The sequence below is a fragment of the Spermophilus citellus genome, assembly GCF_964194105.1.
Source record: "Spermophilus citellus genome assembly, chromosome: 4".
NCBI classification, from domain to species: Eukaryota; Metazoa; Chordata; class Mammalia; order Rodentia; family Sciuridae; genus Spermophilus; species Spermophilus citellus.
In genome coordinates, this window is record NC_138185.1 from 184,983,374 (window position 1) to 185,008,001 (window position 24,628).

Below are 24,628 nucleotides of genomic sequence, written 5' to 3' on the forward strand. Positions count from 1 at the left end.
GGAGACTGAGGCAGGAGGATTACAAATTCAAGACCAGCCTGAGCAACTTATTGAGATCCTGTCTCAAAATTTGAAACAATTAAGAAAAGATTTATGAATATGGCTCAGTGGCAGAATACCTGTGGGTTTGATCCCCAGTATCCCCTGCCCATAGTGTGTGACACCATGCCTCGCTAGAATATTTAGTATTTTTAAAAGTTGTCTATGGATTTCAATGTTCAAACCAAGGATGAAAAATCCTCAAGTGAACTCATTTTTTTTTTGCAATTGGATACAAAATATATATATTTAATTTTTATTGTTGGTTGTTCAAAACATTACACAGTTCTTTTTTATTTATTTATTAATTTATTTATTTATTTATTTATTTATTTTATTGTTGGTTGTTCAAAACATTACATAGTTCTTAATATACCATATTTCACAGATTGATTCAAGTGGGTTATGAACTCCCATTTTTACCCCGTATACAGATTGCTGTGTCACATCAGTTACATTTCCATTGATTTACAAATTGCCTTTCTAGTGACTGATGTATTCTGCTGTCTATCCCATTCTCCACTGTCCCCTCACCCCTCCCCTCCCCTCCCCTCCCCTTCTCTCTCTCCATCTCCTCTACTATAAATCGTTTCTTCCACTTATATAATTTTTCTCCTACTCCTCCTTTCCTCTTATATGTAATTGTGTATAACCCTGAGGCTCACCTTCCAATTCCATGCAATTTCCCTTAACTCTCACTTTCCCTCCCGCCTATCATCCCTGTTTAATGTTATTCTTCTTCTCCAGCTCTTCGTCTCTACCCTGTCCTTGGTTACTCCCCTTATATCAAAGAAGACATTTGACATTTGTTTTTTAAGGATTGGCTAGCTTCACTTAGCATAATCTGCTCTAATGCCATCCATTTCCCTCCAAATTCTATGATTTTGTCATTTCTTATTGCAGAGTAATACTCCATTGTGTATAAATGCCACATTTTTAATCCATTCATCTATTGAAGGGCTTCTAGGTTGGTTCCACAATCTTGCTATCGTGAATTGTGCTGCTATGAACATCGATATAGCAGTGTCCCTGTAGCATGCTCTTGTTAGGTCTTTAGGGAATAAACCGAGAAGGGGAATAGCTGGGTCAAATGGTGGTTCCATTCCCAGCTTTCCAAGAAATCTCCATACTGCTTTCCAAATTGGCTGCACCATTTTGCAGTCCCACCAACAATGAACAAGTGTACCCTTTTCCCCGCATCCTCGCCAGCACTTGTTGTTGTTGGACTTCTTAATGGCTGCCAATCTTACTGGAGTGAGATGGTATCTTAGGGTGGTTTTGATTTGCATTTCTCTGACTGCTAGCGATGTTGAGCATTTTTTCATGTACTTGTTGATTGATTGTATGTCCTCCTCTGAGAAGTGTCTGTTCAGGTCCTTGGCCCATTTGTTGATTGGGTTATTTGTTATCTTATTATCTAATTTTTTGAGTTCTTTGTATACTCTGGATATTAGGGCTCTATCTGAAGTGTGTGGGGTAAAGATTTGTTTCCAGGATGTAGGCTCCCTGTTTATCTCTCTTATTGTTTCTTTTGTTGAGAGAAAACTTTTTAGTTTGAGTAAGTCCCATTTGTTGATTCTGGTTGTTAACTCTTGCGCTATGGGTGTCCTATTGAGGAATTTGGGGCCTGACCCCACAGTATGTAGATCATAGCCGACTTTTTCTTCTATCAGACGCCGTGTCTCTGATTTAATATCGAGCTCCTTGATCCATTTTGAGTTAACTTTTGTGCATGCGAGAGAAAGGGATTCAGTTTCATTTTGATGCAAATGGATTTCCAGTTTTCCCAGCACCATTTGTTGAAGATGCTATCCTTCCTCCATTGCATGCTTTTAGCCCCTTTATCAAATATAAGATAGTTGTAGTTTTGCGGATTGGTTACTGTGTCTTCTATTCTGTACCATTGGTCCACTCGCCTGTTTTGGTACCAGTACCATGCTGTTTTTGTTACTATTGCTCTGTAGTATAGTTTGAAGTCTGGTATCGCTATACCGCCTGATTCACACTTCCTGCTTAGCATTGTTTTTGCTATTCTGGGTCTTTTATTATTCCATATGAATTTCATAATTGTTTTATCTATTTCTACAAGAAATGCTGTTGAGATTTTGATTGGGATAGCATTGAACTTCTTGACATATTTCACACTTTGATTCAAGTGAGTTATGAACTCCCATTTTTACCCCGTATACAGATTGCAGCATCACATCGGTTACACATCCACTGTTTTACATACTGCCATACTAGTGTCTGCTGTATTCTGCTGCCTTTCCTATCTTCTACTATCCCCCCTCCCCTCCCCTCCCCTCCCATCTTCTCTCTCTACCCCATCTACTGTAATTCATTTCTCCCCCTTGTTTTTTTTCCCCTTACAAAACGTATTTTAAAATAACCATAAACAGCTGGGCATGATGGTGCATACCTATAATTCTAGCCACCAGAAAGGCTAAATCAGGAGTATCACAAATTTGAGGTTAGTCTTGGCAACTTAGCAAGACTTTATATCAAAAGAAAAAACAAAAAGGACTGGAGATGTGGCTTAGTGGTAAAGTGCCCCTGGGTTCAATTCCCAGTACCAAAAACATCTTGTTGAAACAATGACAAAGGACCTGAACAGACATCTCACCAAAGATACACAGATGGCAAATAAGTATATGAAAAATGCTTAACATCATATGTTACTAATGAACTGCAAATGAAAACAATGAGATATCACTAAATCTCTACTAGAATGGTGAAAATCCAAAACACTGACAATACCAAATGCTGGCAAGGATGTGGAACAAAAGGAATGTCTCATTCCTTGCTGGTGGGAATGCAAAATGGGAGAACCACTTTGGAAGAGAATTTGGCAGTATCTTACAAAACTAAACATACTTTACCAAATGATCAAGCAAACACCCTCCTTGGCATTTTTCCAAAAGAGTACATGTACATAAACACCAGCACACAGATGTAAACACCAGCATACAGATGTGAACATCAGCACGCAGATGTTTATAGCTGCTTTATTCATAACTGTTAAAACTTCGGCCAGGTGTGGTGTTGCTTGCCTTTATTCCCAGCAATTTGGGAGACTGAGGCAGAAGGATCACAAGTTGTCTGGACAACTTAGTGAGATCCTGTCTCAAAATTAAAACCAAATATTTTTAAAGGGGCTGGGAAAGTAGCCCAGTAGAAGAATGTTCCTGGGTTCAATCCCCAGTACCAAAACAAAAACCAATCAACCAACCAACCATTTAAAAACCGAAAAACAAACAAACAAAAAACGTGGAAGGAGAGGACTCTGTGGTAGAACCTTTGCTTAGCACTCACAAAGCCCTGGGTTCAACTCCCAGGACCAAAACTAAACAAAACAAAAAGAAAAACAAAAACTTGCAAGCAACCAAGATGTCCTTCAGTAAATAAATAGATAAATAAATTGGTATGTTCAAACAATGGAATATTTAACACTAAACTTATGAAATATTTAACACTAAAAAAGAAATAAACTGGGCTGGGGTGGTAGCTCAGTGGAGAGCACTTTCCCAGCATGTGTGAGGCACTGGTTTTGATTCTTAGCGCCACATATAAATAAATGAATAAATAAATAAATAAAGGCATATCAACAACAACAACAGAAATAAACTACCAAGCCATAAAAAGACATGTATACTGGTAGATGAAAGAGCCAATCTGAAAAGGATCTATATTGTATGATTCCAACTGTATGACACTGTGAAAAAGGCAAAATTAAAGAGAGAGAGAGAGAAAGAAAATTAGTGTTTGACTAATTTTTGACTAAGTGGACTATGGAGAGAGACAAATAGGAGAATGAGACTATTGCATATACTATAAAGGTGGATACATGTCATGACTTTTATCCTACTCTATAGAGTGTACAACACCAAGTGTGAATCCTAATGTATACCCTGGACTCTGAGTGAGAGTGATATATCAATGTAGGTTCATTGTTGGTTGTAACAAAGGCTATGCATGTGAGAAGGCAGGATGCATATGGAAAATCCCTGTACTTTCTGTTCAATTTACGTGAACTTGAAACTGCTCTAAAAAATAAAGTCTATTTTAAAAAAGCTTGCCATACCAGACATGGTGGCACATACCTATAATCCCAGCAACTGGGGAGGCTGACGGAGGAGGATCACAAGTTCAAAGCTGGCCTCAGCAACTCAGTGAGACCTTAAGCAACTTAGTGAGATTCTGTCTCAAAGTAAAAAAAAAACAAAAGTAAAAAGGGCTGGCGGTGTGGCTTAATGATTAAGCACCCCAGGTTCAATCTAGAGTTACAAAATAAATAGATAGATAAATAAAACAAAAATTTAAAAAAAGCTTGCTTGAATTTAATATGAAACAAAGGTCAAGAATGATTGGCCTAAGTTTTCCACATAATAATTTCCTTTAGTTATTATTCCCATCATATTAGGTAGTTGTTGTTATCCCATTTCTTATATGAGGAATCTGAGCCTTGAAGGAGTTATTAACTTCTCCAAGTTTACCCAGCTTCTAAAATGGAGAAGTGGGTTTGAAACATTGGTCTGCTGATTCTTATGTCACTATCATACTGGAGCTCATAGATCAAAGTAAAATGCACTGCCTTATGAAGCAATAATTTCCCAACACTGGAAAGATTATAGGAGAGGCTGGGTAACAAATTGGACACAACACAAAAAAGTACTGCATTGATTTTTTTTTTTCTGTATGCAGGAAGGTACAATAGGCATACTTTTTTTTTAAAATGTAAAATAAAGGTAATAGTCAACACAGGGATTGGTATCTGTGCTACCTTCCTTCTTGCTGAAAAATAGTAATTCCAGTATAGAGTACTGTCTTTATTTTATTTATTTATTTTTGGGCACCAGGGATTGAACTCAGGAGCACTTGACCACTGAGCCAGGGTCTCACTGAGTTGTTTAGCACCTCATTTTTGCTAAGGCTGGCTTTGAACTTTCGATCCTCTTACCTCAGCCTCCCAGCCACTGGGATTACAGATGTATGCCACCATACCTGGCCAATTAATGTTTTTTTTTTTTCCAATTAATGTTTTTAATACATATAAAACATAATGCCACATAATTATGTCATACAGAAGATAATTATAGAATTTATTTAAAAAATGAATTCATAGTACATGACAATCAAATGTGAGTTTAAATTTTAAAAAAATATTTTTTAGTTGTAAATGGATCTTTTATTTTATTTATTTATATGTGGTGTTGGGGATTGAACCCAGAGCCTCACACATGCCAGGCAAATGCTCTACCACTGAATCACAACTCCAGCCCAGTGAGTTTAAATCTTCCTTTTTGGTTTTGTGATGGATCACAGTGACTGTACATACTAAAGATCTTTCATAAGGGTGGCGCTAAAGCCAAAAAGCAGCTTGTTGCTTCCCTTCCCCCAGAAGGAGTCTTCAACACACCTCTAGGTCTCTCCACATGGTCATCCTAGTAACTGGCCAGCTCTGACTCAACATTTAAGTTCTAGTTCATACATCTTCTTTCATTTTTTTGTGGTACAAAGGATTGAACCCAGGGGTGAGCTAAATTCCCATCCCTTTAAAAATTTTTTTTTGAGACAAGTTCTTGGTAAACTGCCCAGGCTGGTTTTTAACTTGCAATCCTCCTGCCTCAGCCTCCTGAGTTGCTGGGATAATAGTCATGTGCCACTTCACTAGCCATGTTACTTTTGAAGTCTTTCAAGGTACCATTACCTACCTCATGATGTTTCCAGTGTACCTGATAATATGTAATAAGCACTATGAGAAGGGAGACAGGATTATGTTTACATCTATCTTCCTGTAGACTTTTTACAGTCTGATGAGGTCTGTGACTTACTGGGCCTTACACTGTGCCTGGCACAGAGTAATTCTAACTATTCATGATTCTTAGATCTTTGGCGTCAAGGTGAAATATTAGCATGTAAACACTTCCTGTTTTTTTTGGGGGGGAAAAGTATTCAAGTATGGTCAGTTAATTTCATCTGTATCTTTTGTTTTCTTCAGGACTTTTCTTTAATATTCTTGTCCTGGGGTCTTATGTTTGAATTTTTTTCATGTTGAATTTAAAATAGTAACATGGGCTGGGGGTGTAGCTCATTGATACAGCACATGAGCAAGGCACTGGCTTCAACCAATAGCACACACACAAAAAAATTATATATATATATATATATATATATATATATATATATGTATGTATATATATATACATATATATATATTGAATTCTTTAAAAAGCACATCAAAAGTCACAGTATTCTTTTGATAAGGCTTATGAAAATGCACTACAGTTATTAATCTTTGGGGCAGGAAATGGGTGGGAATAGAGGAAAATAGCATTTAAAAAACTTAGTTAAGGGATAGGTTAGTCTTCCTAATTTTTCTGTTAGTAGATCACCATTTTCCTAGCTTCTAGGTCCTCTCTACAAGTAAGGAGTTAAAAAAAATTAAAGTTAATCATTTGACAATGAGGTAATGGAAGCCTCTAATCCCAGGAACTTGAGAGGCAGGGAGGAGAGAAAATTTGAGGCCAGCTTCAGCAATTTAGTGAGATCTTGTCTCAAAAAATAAAAAGGGGTGGAGATGTAGTTTAGTGGTACAGAGCCCCTAGGTTCAGTACCTGGTACCATGGGAAAAAAAAAAAGTTAATCTTTAATATGTAGTCTTTTAAAATAATTTTTAGTTGTAAACTTCTCCATTCTTCAATAACTGGGACTTCCTTTTCTTCACTGTAGAGTATTTCAACAACCTTCCAGCTAATCTCTTTGTTTAGGTAGTTCCCTTTAGCCATTCTGTACACTCTGGCCACACAAATCCTCTTAAGACTAATTTTTCCAGTTTTCTAGTCCAGAACTTGTTGCTTAGCACAGCCTAATTTCTGTATCTGCATTCTAGGCTCTTCATACTAGAGCCCAAACTTTTTACCAGGGACAGGGATCCTCTTCCTCAGACTACCAAAGCAAAAGGTACCTTTTCAAGTGTCCGCATTGAAACCATTCTTCAAGGTCCAGAAGGACTGCATGCCACTTCCGGCTTTGAAGATTCTCCCCACCCCCACAACAGCAGCTCCAACTCACACTCATGGCTTCTAAATAATTGTTCTAATGTGTGGTAATTGTATCAAGATAGTTGAATCTTCTGTCATGTTCCCTTTATTTTATTTGTCAATAGGAGATCTAGGGGACTATCACCTGTGACAGTTGGACATAAACAGGTATCTGAAGTGCTAATCTAATTTTCAAAATACTGTTTCTTTAAGCATACACTGCAGCTCTTCTGTGTCTCAAATATTAGCGTGAAATATTCTTTTTTGTTGTTGTTTGTTTAAAAGACTAAAAAGTAAGAGTATAGTAAGACTCTAGCTTAGCTTTACTTATCTCACAAATAAAGAGAATTTATTTCTTGATTAAAAAAAATCCATATTCAGTTAATTCCATCCTAAAATTTCTCCAATTGAGTCCTAGAGGTAGGAATATTTTATTTTCAAGGAGAGTGAAGTTAAGTTTGAAAGGAATAACCATGGAAGTACCTTGTGACCACAAGCCACAGGAAATGGAGCCGAAAGTCCACCTCATTGCTGCTGCTTACTGGGGACGACATCGGGCCTGATTCTCGCTTTCTTGGAGCCTCAGTCCCCTCATCTGTCAAATGAAGAAAATAACGTACTCGGTAATAAAATACCTATTTATCAGGGTTGTGAGAAAGGGTTTTAATTGGAGAACCGGAGAACCGCAGGGCGGTTTGCCTCCCAAGATCCAGGGGAGGCGCTTTTCCTCACGCGACGCACTTCCGTGCACGGGGAGGGTTGGCCGCGGCCAGGGATGCTCGTGGCCGGGTGCGGGTCGCCTGAGCGGAAGCCGTGGCGGGGACGGGTTGAGCCACAGCCCTGCCGTACTACGCTGGGGCCTACGGCAGGAGCACGCGAAGTGCTAGACATAGTGCAAAGCAAGGCGAACGTGCGTGCACGAGTGTGCGCGGGGTGCTGGGGCACGCTCACACTGACAGCGAAGCGAGAAGGGTGCCAGGGCGGACCATAAGAGAGCCATAGTAGACAGCCCGAGGCCGCGGGGTGAGAGCGTCCGGCCGCCCGGCGCTCCCATTGGCGCTTCCGTAGCGCCCCAGGTGGCCGCTCGTGGGGTAGCCACCGGCTGGGTAGATTCGCTCCGCCTCCGCCGGGCTGGCCTGCCCTCAGCAGCTTCCCCGCCCGACACTCGCTCGACCCTCCTCCCTTCCCCCTCCCGGATCGCGATGGACGCGGCCTCCCCCCGCCACGGCCGCCGGCAGCACTGCGCGGGCCTCCCTCTGAATTGCAGGGCCTGAGGAGCCGCGTGCCGGAGACGGGACCTGCTCTGGCTGCTGCCGCTCAGAGAAACCTCTTCCCTCCCTGTCACCAGGTCCCCGCGGAGGAAGGGGAGGGACGAGACGCGGCTTTTCCTGTGCCGCCTGCCCGGCTCGAACTGCGCGGCCTGCGGCTTCCTGGGAACTCGAGGGCCGCGGCCGGGCCTGGCTCTGCCCGCGGCCTGCTTGGAGCTGGACCGGAGCGGTTTGGGAGGACCAGCTAGGGTAAGAGTCTGCGGGAAGGGTAGGCGGGAGCGCTTCCGGCCGTCGGGAGGTCCTGGTCGGGCCTGGGGCCGGGATCCCGGACGCCCAGCGGCGGGCGAGGAACGGGACCCCGGCGCCGGGTGAGGTCGGCCGGGCTGCTGCCTACTCTCCGGCTTGGCCCCTTTGTTCCCCTCCCCTGACCATGCGGGCGGCGGGGCCCGCCTGGCCCACTCCGGAGCCCATGGCGAGCTCCCCTTGCCCTTGAGAAGGGTCCGCCACTCGGCGGGGACTAGGGACGTCCTGTCGAGCCGCCGGGAGTTCCGGGCGCCGCTCTCTGGAGACCCGCTGCCCTGCGGGGCTCGGCGCTCTACTCCTGAGCACGCAGGCTTGCTTCTTCTCCAGAACTTCCCCTCCTAGACACAGGTAGCTAACTTAGCGGGGTTTAGTGCCTACGCCTCTCGGCGTCAGGTTGGTCCTGGCCAGGGATGTTGGGTCAACCCTGGTGGTCGCCGCCGTTGGGTGTCCACCGCGACTCGCCACTTGGTTCCTGGTTCCCCCAGCCGCAGCCAGATTACGTGGGACCCAAAGCTGTCGTCTGGTCAGGGCGCTTACGAAGAGCTTTTGTCATGGCTTGCCTGTTGGGGTTGTTTCTCGATTTTTTTTTTTTTTTAAACCAGTTGCCCTATCTTGTGGGGATGGAGAAAGAGGGCCGCAGATTGGCCTATATTCTGATTCGTAACCTGTTAATTCCTTGCATTTGCTTTTAACATTTCTTTTTGAACTTTTCAGGAACAGTTGCCAAGTCGAAAATTCCTAAATTCCAGTTTTTTATTCATAGGTTGATTTAAAACAGGAATAATTAAAATGAGAAATTAGCAGAATTTGTGAAATTGGAGGTAATTTAAAAGGAGAAACTCAGTTTTGAGAGGGCGTTGGATCAAAATGCTTAGAAACTCCTTTAAAAGTACTGCACCTGATCCTTACCTGAAACTTAGATTTGGATGGAAAATGGGGAAAGAAGTTTGCTGGGGAAAAAAAAAAAACTTTTGGAGGTATTCTCTGCCTTTTGGAACATACATAAGTGATGTTTGACTGTCTTTGACAGGGGCAGCTCTGGTTTCTAGTTAAGCAGCTACCTAATCAGCTTATACTTTTGTGCAAAACTGGTTTTTGTTTAGTATATCTGAATATGTAAACCTGAGGAATAAGGGAAAGTTGAAAACTGCAGTAAGCACTGTATCTAAATTTATGTAGGGTTTTTAATTCCTTGGTGAACACCAGGAAAATTTGATTTAGTTAGATATAAAAGAAAAAAAATTAAACTAATCTGATGAGTCCTGGACTTTAAGTGACCCCCCCCCACACTTTTTTTTTTTTTTTTTAATTTAAGCAAAGAGGCTTTTAAAAAAACATGGCAGATGTGGATCCGGATACATTGCTGGAATGGCTACAGATGGGACAAGGAGATGAAAGGGACATGCAACTAATAGCCCTTGAACAGCTATGCATGCTGCTTTTGATGTCAGACAACGTGGATCGTTGTTTTGAAACGTAAGTTCATTCCTTCATCTTTCTCTAGGGTTGCTGTAGTGAAATCTTTTTTCAACCATTTGTTAACTTCAGTTTGGATAGAAACTTCTAGGAGTTTTAAAACATTTCAGAAATTTCTGTAGCTTTGTTTTTACACTCTTCTGAGAAATTAAAATTGGTAGGTGAGGATTATGGTTACTGTGGTAACAATGATTATGATTATGCAAATACATATTTGTTGAACAAATGGGAATTGGGAATACTAATATTAACTGATAGCTTGGTTGATTCATTTAAAAAATGTCAAACTTGGGAGAATACAAATATTTATCTTTAAAGGTATTTTTGTAGTGAGAAACTGACAAAATAAGAGAAATGATAGTGAAATGTCTTTTTTCCTAATTGTAAACAGACAAAATGCTTTTATTTGTTTATTTTTATGTGGTGCGGAGGATCGAACCCAGTGCCCCACACATAGTAGGCAAGCGCTCTGCCACTGAACTACAGCCCCAACCCCAATAATGAACATGATTTGAGCTGCCCATTCATTGGTGTTAAAGTCATATGACGTTGTACTTTTGTTTATGCAGATTATTTGTTTATAAATTTCATTTTGGGAAGGCATAAATTAGAAGTTAAAACATAGAATATACTTTTTGGAATAGTAAAAACATTTTGGAGTGTTTAAACAGTTTTATTCAGAGGTTATAACAGAATGTCTGCAAAAATATGAAAGAGGATTCATTAGTAGATGGGCCATTAAAGTCATATTTTTCTGGGCTGGGGCTGTAGCTCAGTGGTAGAGTGCCTGTGTCACACACGTGAGGCACTGGGTTCAATCCTAAGCACTACGTAAAAATAAGTAAATAAAGATATTGCGTCCATCTGCAACTAAAAAAAAATTTTAAAAAATCATGTTTTTTCTCTTATAAAATGGATGCTGGTCTAACCAGATGAACCATTCTTCTGAGTGTTGAACATGCTTGTTTTTTACAGTTTAATTTGTACTTACAGTTCTGAATTTTAATAATAAGTAATCAAAAACTGATGTTTCTTTATTTTAGTGTTATCCTAAGGTAAATTAGTAGAAAATATTTGAGATTTTGACCTAAAATTTGAGGTGGGAATGAAGACTACATTTCTTGTTAAATTGAAGTATTTTTATTCTTTAGATTTTTTTTGTGGTGTGAAGGATTGAACCCAGAGCCTCTTACATGCTAGGTGAATGAGTTATATATAAACATAAGGAATGAACTTACGTTTCAAATGACATCGTATCTTTGATTATTTTCTCTTATGAGTTGTAAATACTTATTGGTTGTTGTTAAAACAATATTATTTTGATTAAAAAAATAAAAATGAAAATCAATTAGTGGTCAATTTATTTTAGCTATTTTTAAAATTTATACATAAAAATAATTTCACCCCCTGTTGACACCTGTTTTGGCAAGATTATAGAAAAGTAGAGCTTTTTTCTTTTTTAAACAAAATCTGGAGTTTTAAAATCAGAACAGGAGCCAGATGCAGTGGCTCATGCCTATAATCCCAGCAGATTGGTAGGCTGAGGCAGGAGGATAGCAAAAACAGCAGGGATACAGTAAACAAACAAAATACTTTACTGATTGTTAATTTAGACTAAAAGCTTCCCCAAAACATTGAATATCCGGCTTATTCCTGAGACATCAACCATTACAAAAGATTTTTACTCTTTAAACCATTCACTTTTTGTAGCAGAAAACACACTGAAGTTCCACAGATACCTTTCTTCTTGTCTTTGTAAAAGGTGTTTACAAGTAGGATTTTTTCATAGTTCAAAAGAAAACAGCTTTCTTTGCTAGTCAAAGGAACATTTATTCTCTAGCAAAGAATAGTTTGGGCGCAGTAGCGGAAGCCTGTAATCCCAGCAGCTCAGAAGGCTGAGGCAAGAGGATCGAAAATTCAAAGCCAGCCTCAGTAAAAGCGAGGTGCTAAGCAACTCAGTGGGACCCTGTCTTTAAGTAAAATACAAAATAGCCTGGGGATGAGGTTGAGTGTCCCTGAGTGCAATCTCCAGTACAAAAGAAAGAGAGAGAGAGAGAGAGAGAAAGAGAGGGAGGGAAGAAAGAGTTTTTGAGTATTCATATATTCCAATAGAGGTATTTTTAAAAGTCATGGGCTGGGGATGGTTTATGCATGCCTATAATTCTAGCCACTTGGGAGGCTGAGGCAGGAGGATTGCAAGTTCAAGGCCAGCCTCAGCAACTTAGTGAGATGCTTAGCAATTTAGCAAGACCGTGTCTCAAAAATAGAAAAATAGAAGACTGGGGATGTGGTGGTAAATTGCCTCTGGTTCAATCCTTAAACCCCACCCCCCTAAATGTTATCATATTTGAAGGTATTTGTTATTTTTATTTTTTACTTATTTTTAAAAATATCTATTTTCTAGTTGTAGTTGGACACAATACCTTTATTTTATTTATTTATTTTTATGTGGGGCTGAGGATGGAACTCAGGGCCTTGCATGTGCTAAGCGAGCGCTCTACCGCTGAGCCACAACCCCAGCCCTGAAGGTATTTTTAAAGGAAATTTTTAAAAGTAAAACATAACAACTGTTACTATTTCTGTTTTCTCTTTCATACTTTGTTCATATTTAGTATATATATATATTTTTTTTGGTACTGGGAATTGAATCCAGGGGGCGCTTATCCACTGAGCCACATATCTCCAGCCCTTTCTTGTATTTTATTTAGAAACAGGGTCTCACTGAGTTGCCTAGGGCCTTGCTGAGTGGTTGAGGCTGGTTTGGAACTTGCAATTTCCCTGCCTCAGCCTCCTGAACTGCATGGTGTGTGCCAGCGACAGTTTTTTAACTGTAATTTGCTCTCATTATTCTGCAGCAGTATCTTCTTGCTACAAGGAAAAATTGTCTTGGTTTCCTTTTTTTTTTTTTTTTCTTGTTTTTGTATTTTTTTGAGATGGGGATCTTGCTGTGTTGCCTAGTCTGGGCTCAAACTCCAGATCCTCCCCTTAGCCTTCTGAGAATTACATGTGCCATTATGTGAAAAGTGTTTTAAGTGGGCTACTCACTGATATCATTATTGATAAATATCTAATTTAAATATTTATTTTGGCACTTTATTTCTTGAAACTGATAAATTTTGGAGAGACTTAAATTTCTTTTTAATAGTGAACAAATAAGGCAGGTGAATAAAGCAAGATGATATTCATATTTTGAATGTTGCTGAAAATCTTCCATATCAATTTGATTTCATAAGGCAGATAGCCTAGTTAAAAAAAGATGCTCATATATTCAGATACATTTTTTCCTGGTTAGCTTGTATTAAGTATACATCTGTTTAGCTAGGAAAGGCAGGTGGTGTGTAGAGCAACAATGACCTTTGCAGTGGGATAGACCTAGGTTCATTCAGTTTTACTGCTGAATTGTATATTGCCTTTCAAACTTGCTTCCTCATTCTTGCAGGGTTTTGTGAAAATTAAATGGAATAATACAAAAGCCTGACATTGCTGTTCATATAATAGTTAAGTGTTTTTTTTCCCCTTAATGTAGTATTGTTCATGGCTCTCCATTTTTTTCAGTATCAATTTTTTTTTTTATTATTATATCAGGGATTGAACCCAAGGGAGCTTAACCACTGAGCCACATTCCCAGTCCCTTCTATTTTTTTATTTTGAAACCGGGTCTTGCTGAGTTCCTTCAGGCCTTGCTAAATTGCTGAAGCTGGCCTTGAACTTGTGATCCTCCTGCTTCAGCCTCCCCAGTCACAGGTGTGCACCACCATGCCCAGTTGGTACCAGTTTTGACAGTCCTTTTGGAATTAAGGAATATAATTTTCTGTGATGATACAGTCCTTATTTTTAAATTTTTTTTAAATTTATGTTTTATTTGTAGTTGGACACAATACCTTTATTTTATTTATTTTTATGTGGTGCTGAGGATCGAACCCAGGGCCTCACATGTGTGAGGCAAGTGCTGTACCACTGAGCTGCAACCCCAGCCCGTATACAGTCCTTATTAATGCTTGAATTTATCGAGGTAATGCTCCAGAAAGAAAAATAGATCAAACTTTGTTTTTGCTTTCATCTGTGATATATCATTGGACTCAAAGTGTATCATGAATTATTAGCTAATGAGTACTTTTGCATTTACATCAAAATAGGTGTTCATCACATGTATTGTTAAGTAATAAATCCTGGGCATTTGTACATCCTGCTCCTAAATTTTCAGATAATATAATTTCAAATGTGCCTTCTAGGAATTCAAGAATTTCTCAGAAGATTTAGGAAGTGGAATATTAGGGATAGTGCTTTTAGGTACTAGAAGTCTGCATTTAAAAAAATAATAATTCTACTTAATCTCAGGATCATAAAAGGATGTACAACAAAGTCTTTTTCACTTTTCTAGTCTCCTGGTTACTTGGTTTCCCTCACTGGAGAAAACCACCATTAGTCATTTTCTAGTGTATCCTTTGAGACGTATCTCAAGGTAGTCTCTCTTGATTGTGGATTCCAAACCTGTTGAACACAGTGTTGAAAATCTCCTGTTGTTATGTTTACACTAAAATATAAAAATACCTGTAACAGCAAGAAATGATTTAATCTTCTAAATTGCCTTCCTACTTTATTTCATTTTAATCCTTTTTTTTTTTTTAAAGAGAGAGTGAGAGAGGGGGGGGGAGAGAGAGAGAGAGAGAGAGAGAGAGAGAGAGAGAGAGAGAGAGAGAGAGGAGGGAGGGAGAGAGAGAGAGAGAGAGAGAATTCAGATGTCAGAGATACAGAGATGACCAGAATAGATAGAGGCTCTGCCTTTATGGTGACTGATAGTCTAATAGCTAACACAGATTTTCAATACTTATAGAAACAGTTGTGGTTCCAAACTGTGATAAATGCCATGAAAGAAAAGTTTAGGATGCTGTGACAGCATGTAGCAGGGTCAGGTCCTGGAGAGATGGGAGTAGTCGGAGTACCAGCTATTGAACCCAGAGGTGTTTAACCACTGAACCACATTCCCAGACTTTAAATTTATTTTGAGACAGGGTCTTGCTAAGTTGCTTAGGGCCTCACTAAATTGCTGAGGCTGGCTTTGAACTTGCAATCTTCCTGCCTCAGCCTCTCTGTTCACTAGGATTATAGGTGCTCACCACCCCGCCTCGAAAAAGTGATTTTTGAGAAAGTATTTTTTCCTAGAAATCAGAAGGAGATAAGAAGGGTAATTGAAACACTTGGAGAAAGCAGGAAAGGTTACTGGAGAGCTTCCCTAAAAGGGTAGGGGCAAGATTTGGCAAGTCTTTTGTATATACTAAGTAAAACTTTTGCTTTTATTTTAAGAACATTGGGAGGCATTGAAATATTAAATGAGTGAATCATTCGATTAAATCTATTTTTCTGTTTTTTGGGGGGCAAGTGGGGGTGCCTGAAATTTAACCCAGGTTCTTCCACATGCTAGGTACGCACACTACCACTGAGCTATATCCCTGGCCCTTAAATCTGTCCTTTTTTGGGGGGGGGTACTGGGGATTGAACACAGGGTGCTTAACCACTGAGCAACCTCCCCAGCCCTTTTTTTTGTTTTATTTAGAGACAGGGTCTCACTAAGTTGATAAGGGCCTCACTAAGTTGCCGAGGCTGGCTTTGAGCTCAGGATCCTTCTGCCTGAGCCTCTGAAGTTGCTGGGAATACAGACTTGTGCCATCACACCTGGCTGAAATCTCTTTTCAAAACCTAACTTAGCTGGACGTGGTGCACCCCTGTAATCCCAGCAACTAGGGAGCTGAGGCAGAAGGGTGGCAAGTTTGAGTGCATCCCCAGCAATTTAGTGGAACCCTGTCTCAAAAAAATTGGGGAGGGGGTGGATGGGGATGTTGCTCAGTGGTTAAGTACCTCTGGGTTTAAAATAAAAATTAAAAACAAGTACTTTACTTGTCCTGGGGAAGAAACAAGACTAGGGTGGGGTTAGGAGGGAGAAGTTAGAAACAAAGAACAGATGCTTGTAGATTTGAACCAGACTGTGAACCAGAAAAGAGGATTGTTGTAATAAAGGTAGAATGAAATGGATTGATTTGAGAAAGATTTAAAAGGTAAAAGAAGTTTCAAGGAATGATTGGGTATAAAAGAGTAAGAAAGAAGGTATCATGGACAGTGGATGATGGTGCTGTTCATTGAGAGAATACCATAATACATGTTTTGAGGGACTATGATCATGCATTTGGAGTTGGACATATTCAGTATAAAGTATGTTTGAGACATCTCAGTGGTGTTGAGTAAACAATTTTATAAATGAGTGTGGAAATTGGAAATGAGGCCTGAATCAAAGAAGAATTTTTGAGTCAAGGGATTCTGGAGGTTAATTGTGGTCATGGAATGTAATGGAGGACTAGAGCAGTGATTCTTTTTGGGGTGGGGATTAAATCTATGTTTTTGTGTGTGCTGGACAAGTACTCTCCTATTGAACTTCATCTCCAGTAGGACTATAGTTCTTGGTTTTTTGTTTATTTTTTTAGTTGTAGATGGAACACAATACCTTTATTTATTTATTTTATGTGGTGCTGAGGATCAAACCCAGTGCCTTGCGCATGCAAGGCAAGCGCTCTACCACTGAGCCACAACCCCAGCCCCATGGACTATAATTCTTAAACTTGTTTGTCTCAGAACTTCTTTAGGGTCTGAAAAATTATTGTGGATCCTGAAGAACTTTTGTTTATGTCGACTGTGTCTACTACTATATTTATCAGGTTCAAATTTAGTCTGGGAAATTTTAAAAAATTATTAATTTATGTAAAAAATAACAAACCCCATACATGTTAACATAAACATAGTTTGTGAAAGTAACTACTTTCAAATTAAAGATCTGGGAGAAGAACGGCATTAATTTTTCAAAGTTCTTTAGCATTTCCTTCAGTGAATGATAACTGGATTCTCTTGCTGTGCATTTAGTACATTGCATCATGTTGTTCTGATTGAAATGCATAAAAAAACTTACTCTACAGATGTATTTGGAATTATAATTTTTTTACATAATTATTGGTGTTTTTTGATACCATAACAAAATGCAACAAGTAGTAGTTGCTTAAATTTTAATTATAATGTGGGTTCTGATATATAAATGAACTTATTTGTGCTCTCTGATACTAAAATCTATTGGTCTGTTTTATACTTAGAGTGGATGACTTACCCATATTTAATATTTTTTTTTTTAATATAATGGGGCTTGAACCCAGGGATGCTTAACCACTGAGCCACATCCCCAGCCTTTTTTATTTAGAGAGAGGGTCTTGCTAAATTGTTTAGGGCCTCACTAAGTTTCTGAGGCTGATCTCAAAAAGTTGTGATCATCCTACTTCTGTCTCCTGAGTCATTGGAATTATAGGCATGCACCACCACTCCCGGCCCCATTTTTAATTTTGTAAAATCATTCATTGGTCGTGTGGAAAATATTGGTCCACCAAGTTATACAGGTATTCCAAATGTTGACATATGTTATTCTTTGGTATCAAAAGCTCATATTTGTGGGGCTGAGGTTGTGGCTCCGTGGTAGAGTGCTCGCCTCGCACGTGAGAGGCCCTGGGTTCGATCCTCAGCACCACATAAACATATATAAATAAAATAAAGATATTGTGTTCAACTACAACTAAAAAATAAATATTAAAAAAAAACATATGTGTAATCATGACTGTTGATCTTGCCAGGTAAGTCTCTTTTGGGATACTTTATCTCTTGATGGCAAATATATTTCTCAAAATTATAATTTTTGTATGAAACTTTGAATGTTATCATTGGCAACTAGTGCTGTCAGTTGTTTTACTCGAAAGCCATTCTTCATTAATTTTTGAGAAAATGTTTGTCAGATACCTAAGTCTGAATAATCACAGTCTATTCTTTCAATAAAAATAAAATAATGTAAGAAAAAAGCTGCTACTTCAGCTCTCAAAAGTTGTACTTTTCCTTGACACCGGTATTGTTCTTTGGTTTGCAGAAGTGCTTTGTGTTTATTTTTCTTTTCTTTTCTTTTTTTTTTTAAAGAGAGAGGAAAGGGGGGGGGTGGAGAGAGAGAGAGAGAGAGAGAGAATTTATTTATTTATTTGTTTTAGTTCTCGGCGGACACAACATCTTTGTTGGTATGTGGTGCTGAGGATCGAACCCGGGCCGCACGCATGCGAGGCGAGCGCGCTACCGCTTGAGCCACATCCCCAGCCCCTGTGTTTATTTTTCATTTCCTTGAGTAAAATACTAAAAATGATACATGTTTAAGGGTTGAGATTTTGTAAAAATTAATAATTCTATGCTTCAAGGTTTTTCTTTGAAACTAGATTTTTTTCCCCCATGCCAGTTCTTGGCAGTGAGCAGTATAATTACTAGTAGTACAGTTAGAGTGCTACTGCCTGGATTTAGGCACCAGCAGTTTTAGCCACCATTGCTTTTGCATCATCAAGGCACATGTCAACACAGGAAAGAAAGTGATTCAAGAGAAGAAAGGGCAGTTGTGTTGAATATTAGTAAGAGGTCAATTACGGTGAAGACTGAAAGATGTCCTTGGGTTTTAGTGACATTCTCGGGGTTATTGATTTTGAATAGAGCCAAGTGGGCTCGCTGTGAAAGGTAGATTTCAGTGGGTTGAGGAGTGAGTGGGACGTGAAGAAATGGAGACAGGATGGTAGAAAGCTTTTTTTGAGATGTATTAGAAAAGGAGCATGGAACTTTTTCTTTTAAAGCTCAAAAAGCTAAGAGAGAGAATGAATAACCCAGAGTATAAGGAAATTGAAAAACTGGAAAAGAATTTGCATTTGTCTAGAGGAATACTTCTTAAACTTTAATGTGTCTAATGAGAATCACCTGGGGCTTTTGTTAAAATTCACATTCTGATTCAGTTGATCTGGGTGGAGACTGATATTCTGCATTCCTAATATGCTTTCGGATGGAGAAGTTTTGGTCAGAAAATCTTCCATCAAGTAGCAAAACTCTCATCTACTGGTATGGAAAGAGAGGTTTTTGTAGAAAGAGAGATATTTCCTGTGTTGAAACAAAGGGAAGGTGAAGAAGTTAGGTGTGATGGTAAAAAGTTGAAGAGAGGGGCTGGCTGGGGTTGTGGCTCAGCGGAAGAGTGCTCGCCTAGCACATGCAAGGCCCTGGGTTCTATCCTCAGCACCACATAAAAATAAATAAAATAAAGATACAACTAAAACATAAATATTAATAAAAGTGCCTATAGATTGAAATTATATTGAGTGATTTGAGTAAATAAAGCATATCGAAAAGGGAAAAAAAGTTGAAGAGATTTCAGTCTGATAATTTTTTATTTTCTCCCTTAATTAGGAGATTAAAAAGAATGGTATTATGTAGGATTGGCATGGGGAAATGAATATACTCATCTAGTGCTAATGGCTTCATATCAGATATCCCTTTCTTTAAGCTAACTAGCCAGAATTAGTCTTAAAACATTGATTTGATTGTGTTTTTCCCCTTTACAGATCCTTTTGGGTTCATTACTTAATGGGTCAAATTTAAATGCCTTCAAAGACCCCCTTCTTCAATCACATATATATACCTGACTGCCATTTGACTATACTTTTGTGATCTCTACTGGACTCTTACCTCATATTTTTTTCTTCATTCCTAAGCATGGTACCTGGCACATAAATAGGTAATATCCAGAGGATGAGTGAGTTGAAGAGATTTTTTATTTTTTGGAATCTGGGATTGAACTCAGGGGTGTTTAACCATTGAGCCACATCCCCAGTCATTTTTATTTTTTATTTTGAGAGAGGGTCTCACTAAGTTGCTGAGACTTATCTTGAACTTGTGATCCTTCTACCTCAGCCTCCCCAGTCGCTCAGATAACAAGCATGTGCCACCATGCCCAGCAACAAATTCTTTATGATGGACACGTTTTCTACTTATGCCTGAAGCACCTATACAAAACACTTTTGGAATCCTGAAACTGGGAAATATATGGGAGGAAGGATGTTGGATTATTCTTCTCTGTAGTACAATCATAATATGTACTTTCCCTACCCCCACTACTTTTTTTTTTTTTTTTTTTTTTTTTGTATCAGGGATTGAACTTAACCACTAAGCCACATCCCTATCCCTATCCCTATCCCTTTTTATATATTTTATTTTGAGACAGGGTCTTGCTAAGTTGCTGAGGCTGGCTTTGAACTTGTGGTCCTCCTGCCCCAGCCTCCCTAGCCAGGAGATAGGCATGAACCATCATGCCCAGCTCCCTACCCTTCTTACATTAACATACCTGCCTTTCAATTCTCAACCCTGTTTTCTTATATCTAATGACAGAGTAACAGGGAAATGAAATTATATTTGTTGATTAGCCCTACCAACTGATTATCCCCTAGATAGGGAATGTTCACTAGTAAATCAAATATATGATTCTGAAAAGTTAAATGAATAATTTCTGTAAATAGCAACTTTTTATGTGCTTCTTTTCAATGGATAGCAGAGGGAAGTGCTTAAAATAAGAAATGTTTTCTTTCAGATTTCTTAACCTAGGACTCTGGGGGGTTCATAAATGATGAACTTCAGGGAGTTTTTTGTTAAGATTGCCAAAGTCTGTCCCCGAAAAAGTATAAAACCCAAAACTTTTGTTCTAGTCTCAAAAGGAAAAATGCAGTGAAAGTTTATGGGAGATAGGTTCTTTTTTTTTTTTAAAGAGAGAGTGAGGAGAGAGAGAATTTTAATATTTTATTTCTTAGTTTTCGCAGACACAACATCTTTTTTTGTATGTGGTGCTGAGGATCGAACCCAGGCCGCACGCATGCCACACGGGCGCGCTACCGCTTGAGCCACATCCCCAGCCCCAAGGGAGATAGGTTCTTAACTCCTGCATTCTTCTGTATAAATACAATATTATGTCTTAGAGCAATTTGTGTATATATTTCATATAATTGTTGCCTGTGTCATTAGACTTTTGACTCTTTTTCAAAAGTCTAGCACTGGGTGGGCATGGTTGCACAAATTCTGGAGGCTGAAGCAGTAGAATTATAAGTTTGAGGCCAGTCTTACCATTTTAGGGAGACCCTGTCTCAAAGTTTAAAAAAAAAAAGGGGGGGACTGGGAATATAACTCAGTGATAAAGCACCCCTGACTTCATTCTCCAGTTACTGCCCCCCCACCAAAAAAAAAAAAAAAAAGCCCAGCACTGTATCTTACTCATCTTTATGTCCTGCCCCTAATACCTGGACAGTACTTAACATGAGAACCCATTCAGTAGATAGGTGTTGAATGAATTGTCAGGTTTGATGTGTGTTTTCATTGGAGAAAAGCAAGTTATACACAATTGGGATTGAACTTAATGTATCTCTTATCCTTTTCTGTTTGAGAGGTAAAACAATCATTTTTAACTGCTAAAGCAGGAGTTTTCAGCTTAGCAATACAGAGAAAAGGCTGAGCAGAGATAAAAAAATGGAAATAAAAATTGAAATGTATTAAAAGATTTTTATCCTCAAGCAACCAGATTCATTTATTTATTTTTTCAGTTAAAATGTGTTTTAGTTTTTTTTTAACAGTGTCCCATTTACATATTGTATTCAATAAACTATATCTACTGTAGAGCATGCCCTTTATTTAAAACAAACAAAACCAAAATGAAGTTGAGCTGGGTTCATGGTGAACACCTATAAACCTAACTGATGGGGGTTGCCAAGGCTGGAAGATTGTTTGATTGAAGCCAGCCTAGGCAACTTAGATAGACCTTGTCTTAAAATAAAGTAAAAAGGTCTGGGGGCATAGCTCAGTGGTAGAGGGCCCCTGGGTACAATCTACAGTACTTCAAAGACAAAAAAATAAAATAAAACACCAATCTTCATATTATTTTTAGTCTTGTGACTAAAAATAGTCTTTTAGCCTAAGTCCAAGTAATTTCTGGAAAAAACATGGTAGTTGAAAGTGGGGAATATATATATATATATATATATATTTGTATCTACATACCAAAATATTTGTTTTTATCCATAACTCATACCATATACAAAAACTCAAAATCCAACATAGAGATAAAAGCTAGAACTCTATAAAACTCTAAATTAAGAAAATATATGAAAATCTTTGTGATCTTTGATAGGTACATATTTTATTTGTAGAAACACCAAAAGCACAATCTTTAAGATTTATTTATCTAAATAAGTTTTATATTTTTGAATGTTTTTGCTGTTAATTCAGTGTGTCATAGACATATGACTATTCAGGTTATTTAATTCTTCTTGAGTATTAGTAGAATGTTTTAAGGAATTTGTTTAATCTAAATCAAAATTTATGGACATAGAATTTATGAAATTCCTTTTCATCCTTTTGATATCTGTAGCATTGGTAATGATAAATCCCCTGTTTATACTGATATTGGTCATTTTTATCTTCTCTTTTGGGCTAGTCTGACTTGGGATTATTTTTATTTTTTCCAAGTACTAACTTTTTTTTTTTTTTTTTTTAAGAGAGAGTGAGAGAGAGAGAGAGGGAGAGAGAGAATTTTAATATTCATTTTTTTTAGTTTTCAGCAGACACAACATCTTTTTTTTTTTTTAATATTTATTTTTTAGTTTTCGGTGGGCACAACATCTTTGTTTGTATGTGGTGCTGAGGATCGAACCCGGGCCGCACGCATGACAGGCGAGCGCGCTACCGCTTGAGCCACATCCCCAGCCCCCAAGTACTAACTTTTGGCTCATTTGTTTTCTCTATTATTATTTTATTTAAGTTTACTAATTTCTGTTTTTTTATTATTTTCTTCTGGATTGATTTGAGTTCAATTTATTACCCTCTTCCTTCCCTATAGGTAGGAGTTGAGGTCACTGATTTGAGACTTTAAACTTTGTTTTTTAGTACTGGGAATTGAACCCAGGGTACTCTACCACTGAGTTATATCCCAAGCCCTTTTTTATTTTTTATTTGGAGACAGGGTCTTGCTAAGTTACTTAGGGCCTTGCTAAATTGGTGAGGCTGTTCTCGAACTTGCAATCCTCTCCTCTCAGTCTCCCAAGTAACTGGAATTACAGGGGTATGCTACTGGACCTGGTGAAACCTTAAGCATTTGATGCCATATTTTTTTTTCTTCTATACTATTTTAGTTGTTATCCTATAGATTTTTAAATGTTTATTTTTAAGTTTTAGATGGACACAATATCTTTATTTTACATTTATGTGGTGCTGAGGATTGAACCCAGTGCCTCGTGAATGCTAGGCGAGCACTCGACCACTGAGCTACAACCCCAGCTCATGTATTCTATAGATTTTGATGTTGTATATTCATTTTCATTTAGTTTGTAATATTTTAGAACTTTCCTTGAAGCTTTCTTTTTTACCCATTGGTTATTTAGAAGTATGTTGCCTAAATCCTAAAATAATTTGGGAATTTTCCAGATTTTTTTTTTGTAGTGTTGGGGTTGAACTTAGGTGTTGTGTTTTCTAGGCAGATGCTGCTCTACCACTGAACTACATCCCAAGATCCAGATATTTTTCTTTTATTGATTACTAGTTTAATTCTGTTATCAGAGAACATAATTGATATCATTTCACTTATTTAAAGTTTGTTTTATGACCCAGGCTGTGTGGACTGTTTTTGGTATAAGATACACACATATAAGGAAATTGTCTATTCTGCTGTTTCTGGTTGGAATTTTTTTGTGTCAAATTGGTCAAATTGATTGATTGTGTTGTTCAGGTCTAAATCTGTATTGATCTTCTATTGGTTCTTTGGGTAACCGAGAGAGGAGTGTTGAAGTCTAGCATTATTTGTGGATTTGTCTATTGCTCTTTTCTGACAAGATTTTACTTTGTGTATTTTGAAACTCTGTTAGGCGTATTTTGGATTATTAGTCTTTTTAGTGGATTGACCATTTTTATTATTATGTAATGTCTATTTTTTATTTTTTTGGTGCTAGGCATTGAACCTAATGATCAAATGGGATCATTGAACCCATTGATCTCACACATGTTAATACACCTGGTAATTTCCTTGTTCTAATGTCTACTTTGTCTAATGTAAATATGAATACTTGAGGTTTCTTCTCTGTGATAGTGGCGGTTGAACCCAGGGGCACTCTACCATTGAGCCACACCCCCAGTCCTTTTAATTTTTTGCTTTGAAACAGTGTCTTGCTAATTTGCCCAGAATGGCCTCAAACTTGTGATCCTCCTGTTCTGGCCTCCTGAGTTACTGGGATTACAGGTATGTGCCACTCTGTCTGGCTCTAACATTCTTTATTTTTTCATTTTCATTTTAATTAATTAATTTATAGGGTTTAAAACCTGGGGTACTCTGCCATTGAGCTACACCTCAGCCCTTTTATATTTTATTTTGAGACAAGGGCTCTCTTTAAGTTGCTGAGGCTGCCCTCAAACTTGTGATCTTCCTGCCTCAAGCCTTCCAAATTGTTGGGATTATAGCTATGTACTATCACACCTAGCTCCAGTTTTCTTTTGATGGTGTTTGCATGGTACATTTTTTCCCATCCTTTTAGGTTTCATCATTCTGTATCATTTTATATATTGGTTTCTTGAAGATAGCATATTGTTGGGTTGGGT

General features: G+C 38.4%; 2 protein-coding genes across 15 annotated transcripts in view; one reads left to right on the plus strand and one right to left on the minus strand.

Annotated features, from left to right (window-relative positions):
* Positions 1–24,628, minus strand: part of AP4S1 (adaptor related protein complex 4 subunit sigma 1) — a 263,488-nt gene that overhangs the window by 126,295 nt on the left and 112,565 nt on the right. The gene's annotated exons all lie outside the window — the stretch shown is intronic.
* HECTD1 (HECT domain E3 ubiquitin protein ligase 1) overlaps positions 8,459–24,628 on the plus strand; it is an 89,167-nt gene continuing 72,997 nt past the window's right edge. For all 14 annotated transcript variants that reach the window (XM_081293425.1, XM_081293437.1, XM_081293431.1 and 11 more), the window contains exons 1-2: positions 8,459–8,596; positions 9,966–10,126. In XM_081293425.1, the coding sequence (XP_081149551.1) occupies positions 9,987–10,126 (140 nt within the window). In that variant the 5' untranslated portion in view covers positions 8,459–8,596; positions 9,966–9,986. The remainder of the gene's footprint in view (positions 8,597–9,965; positions 10,127–24,628) is intronic.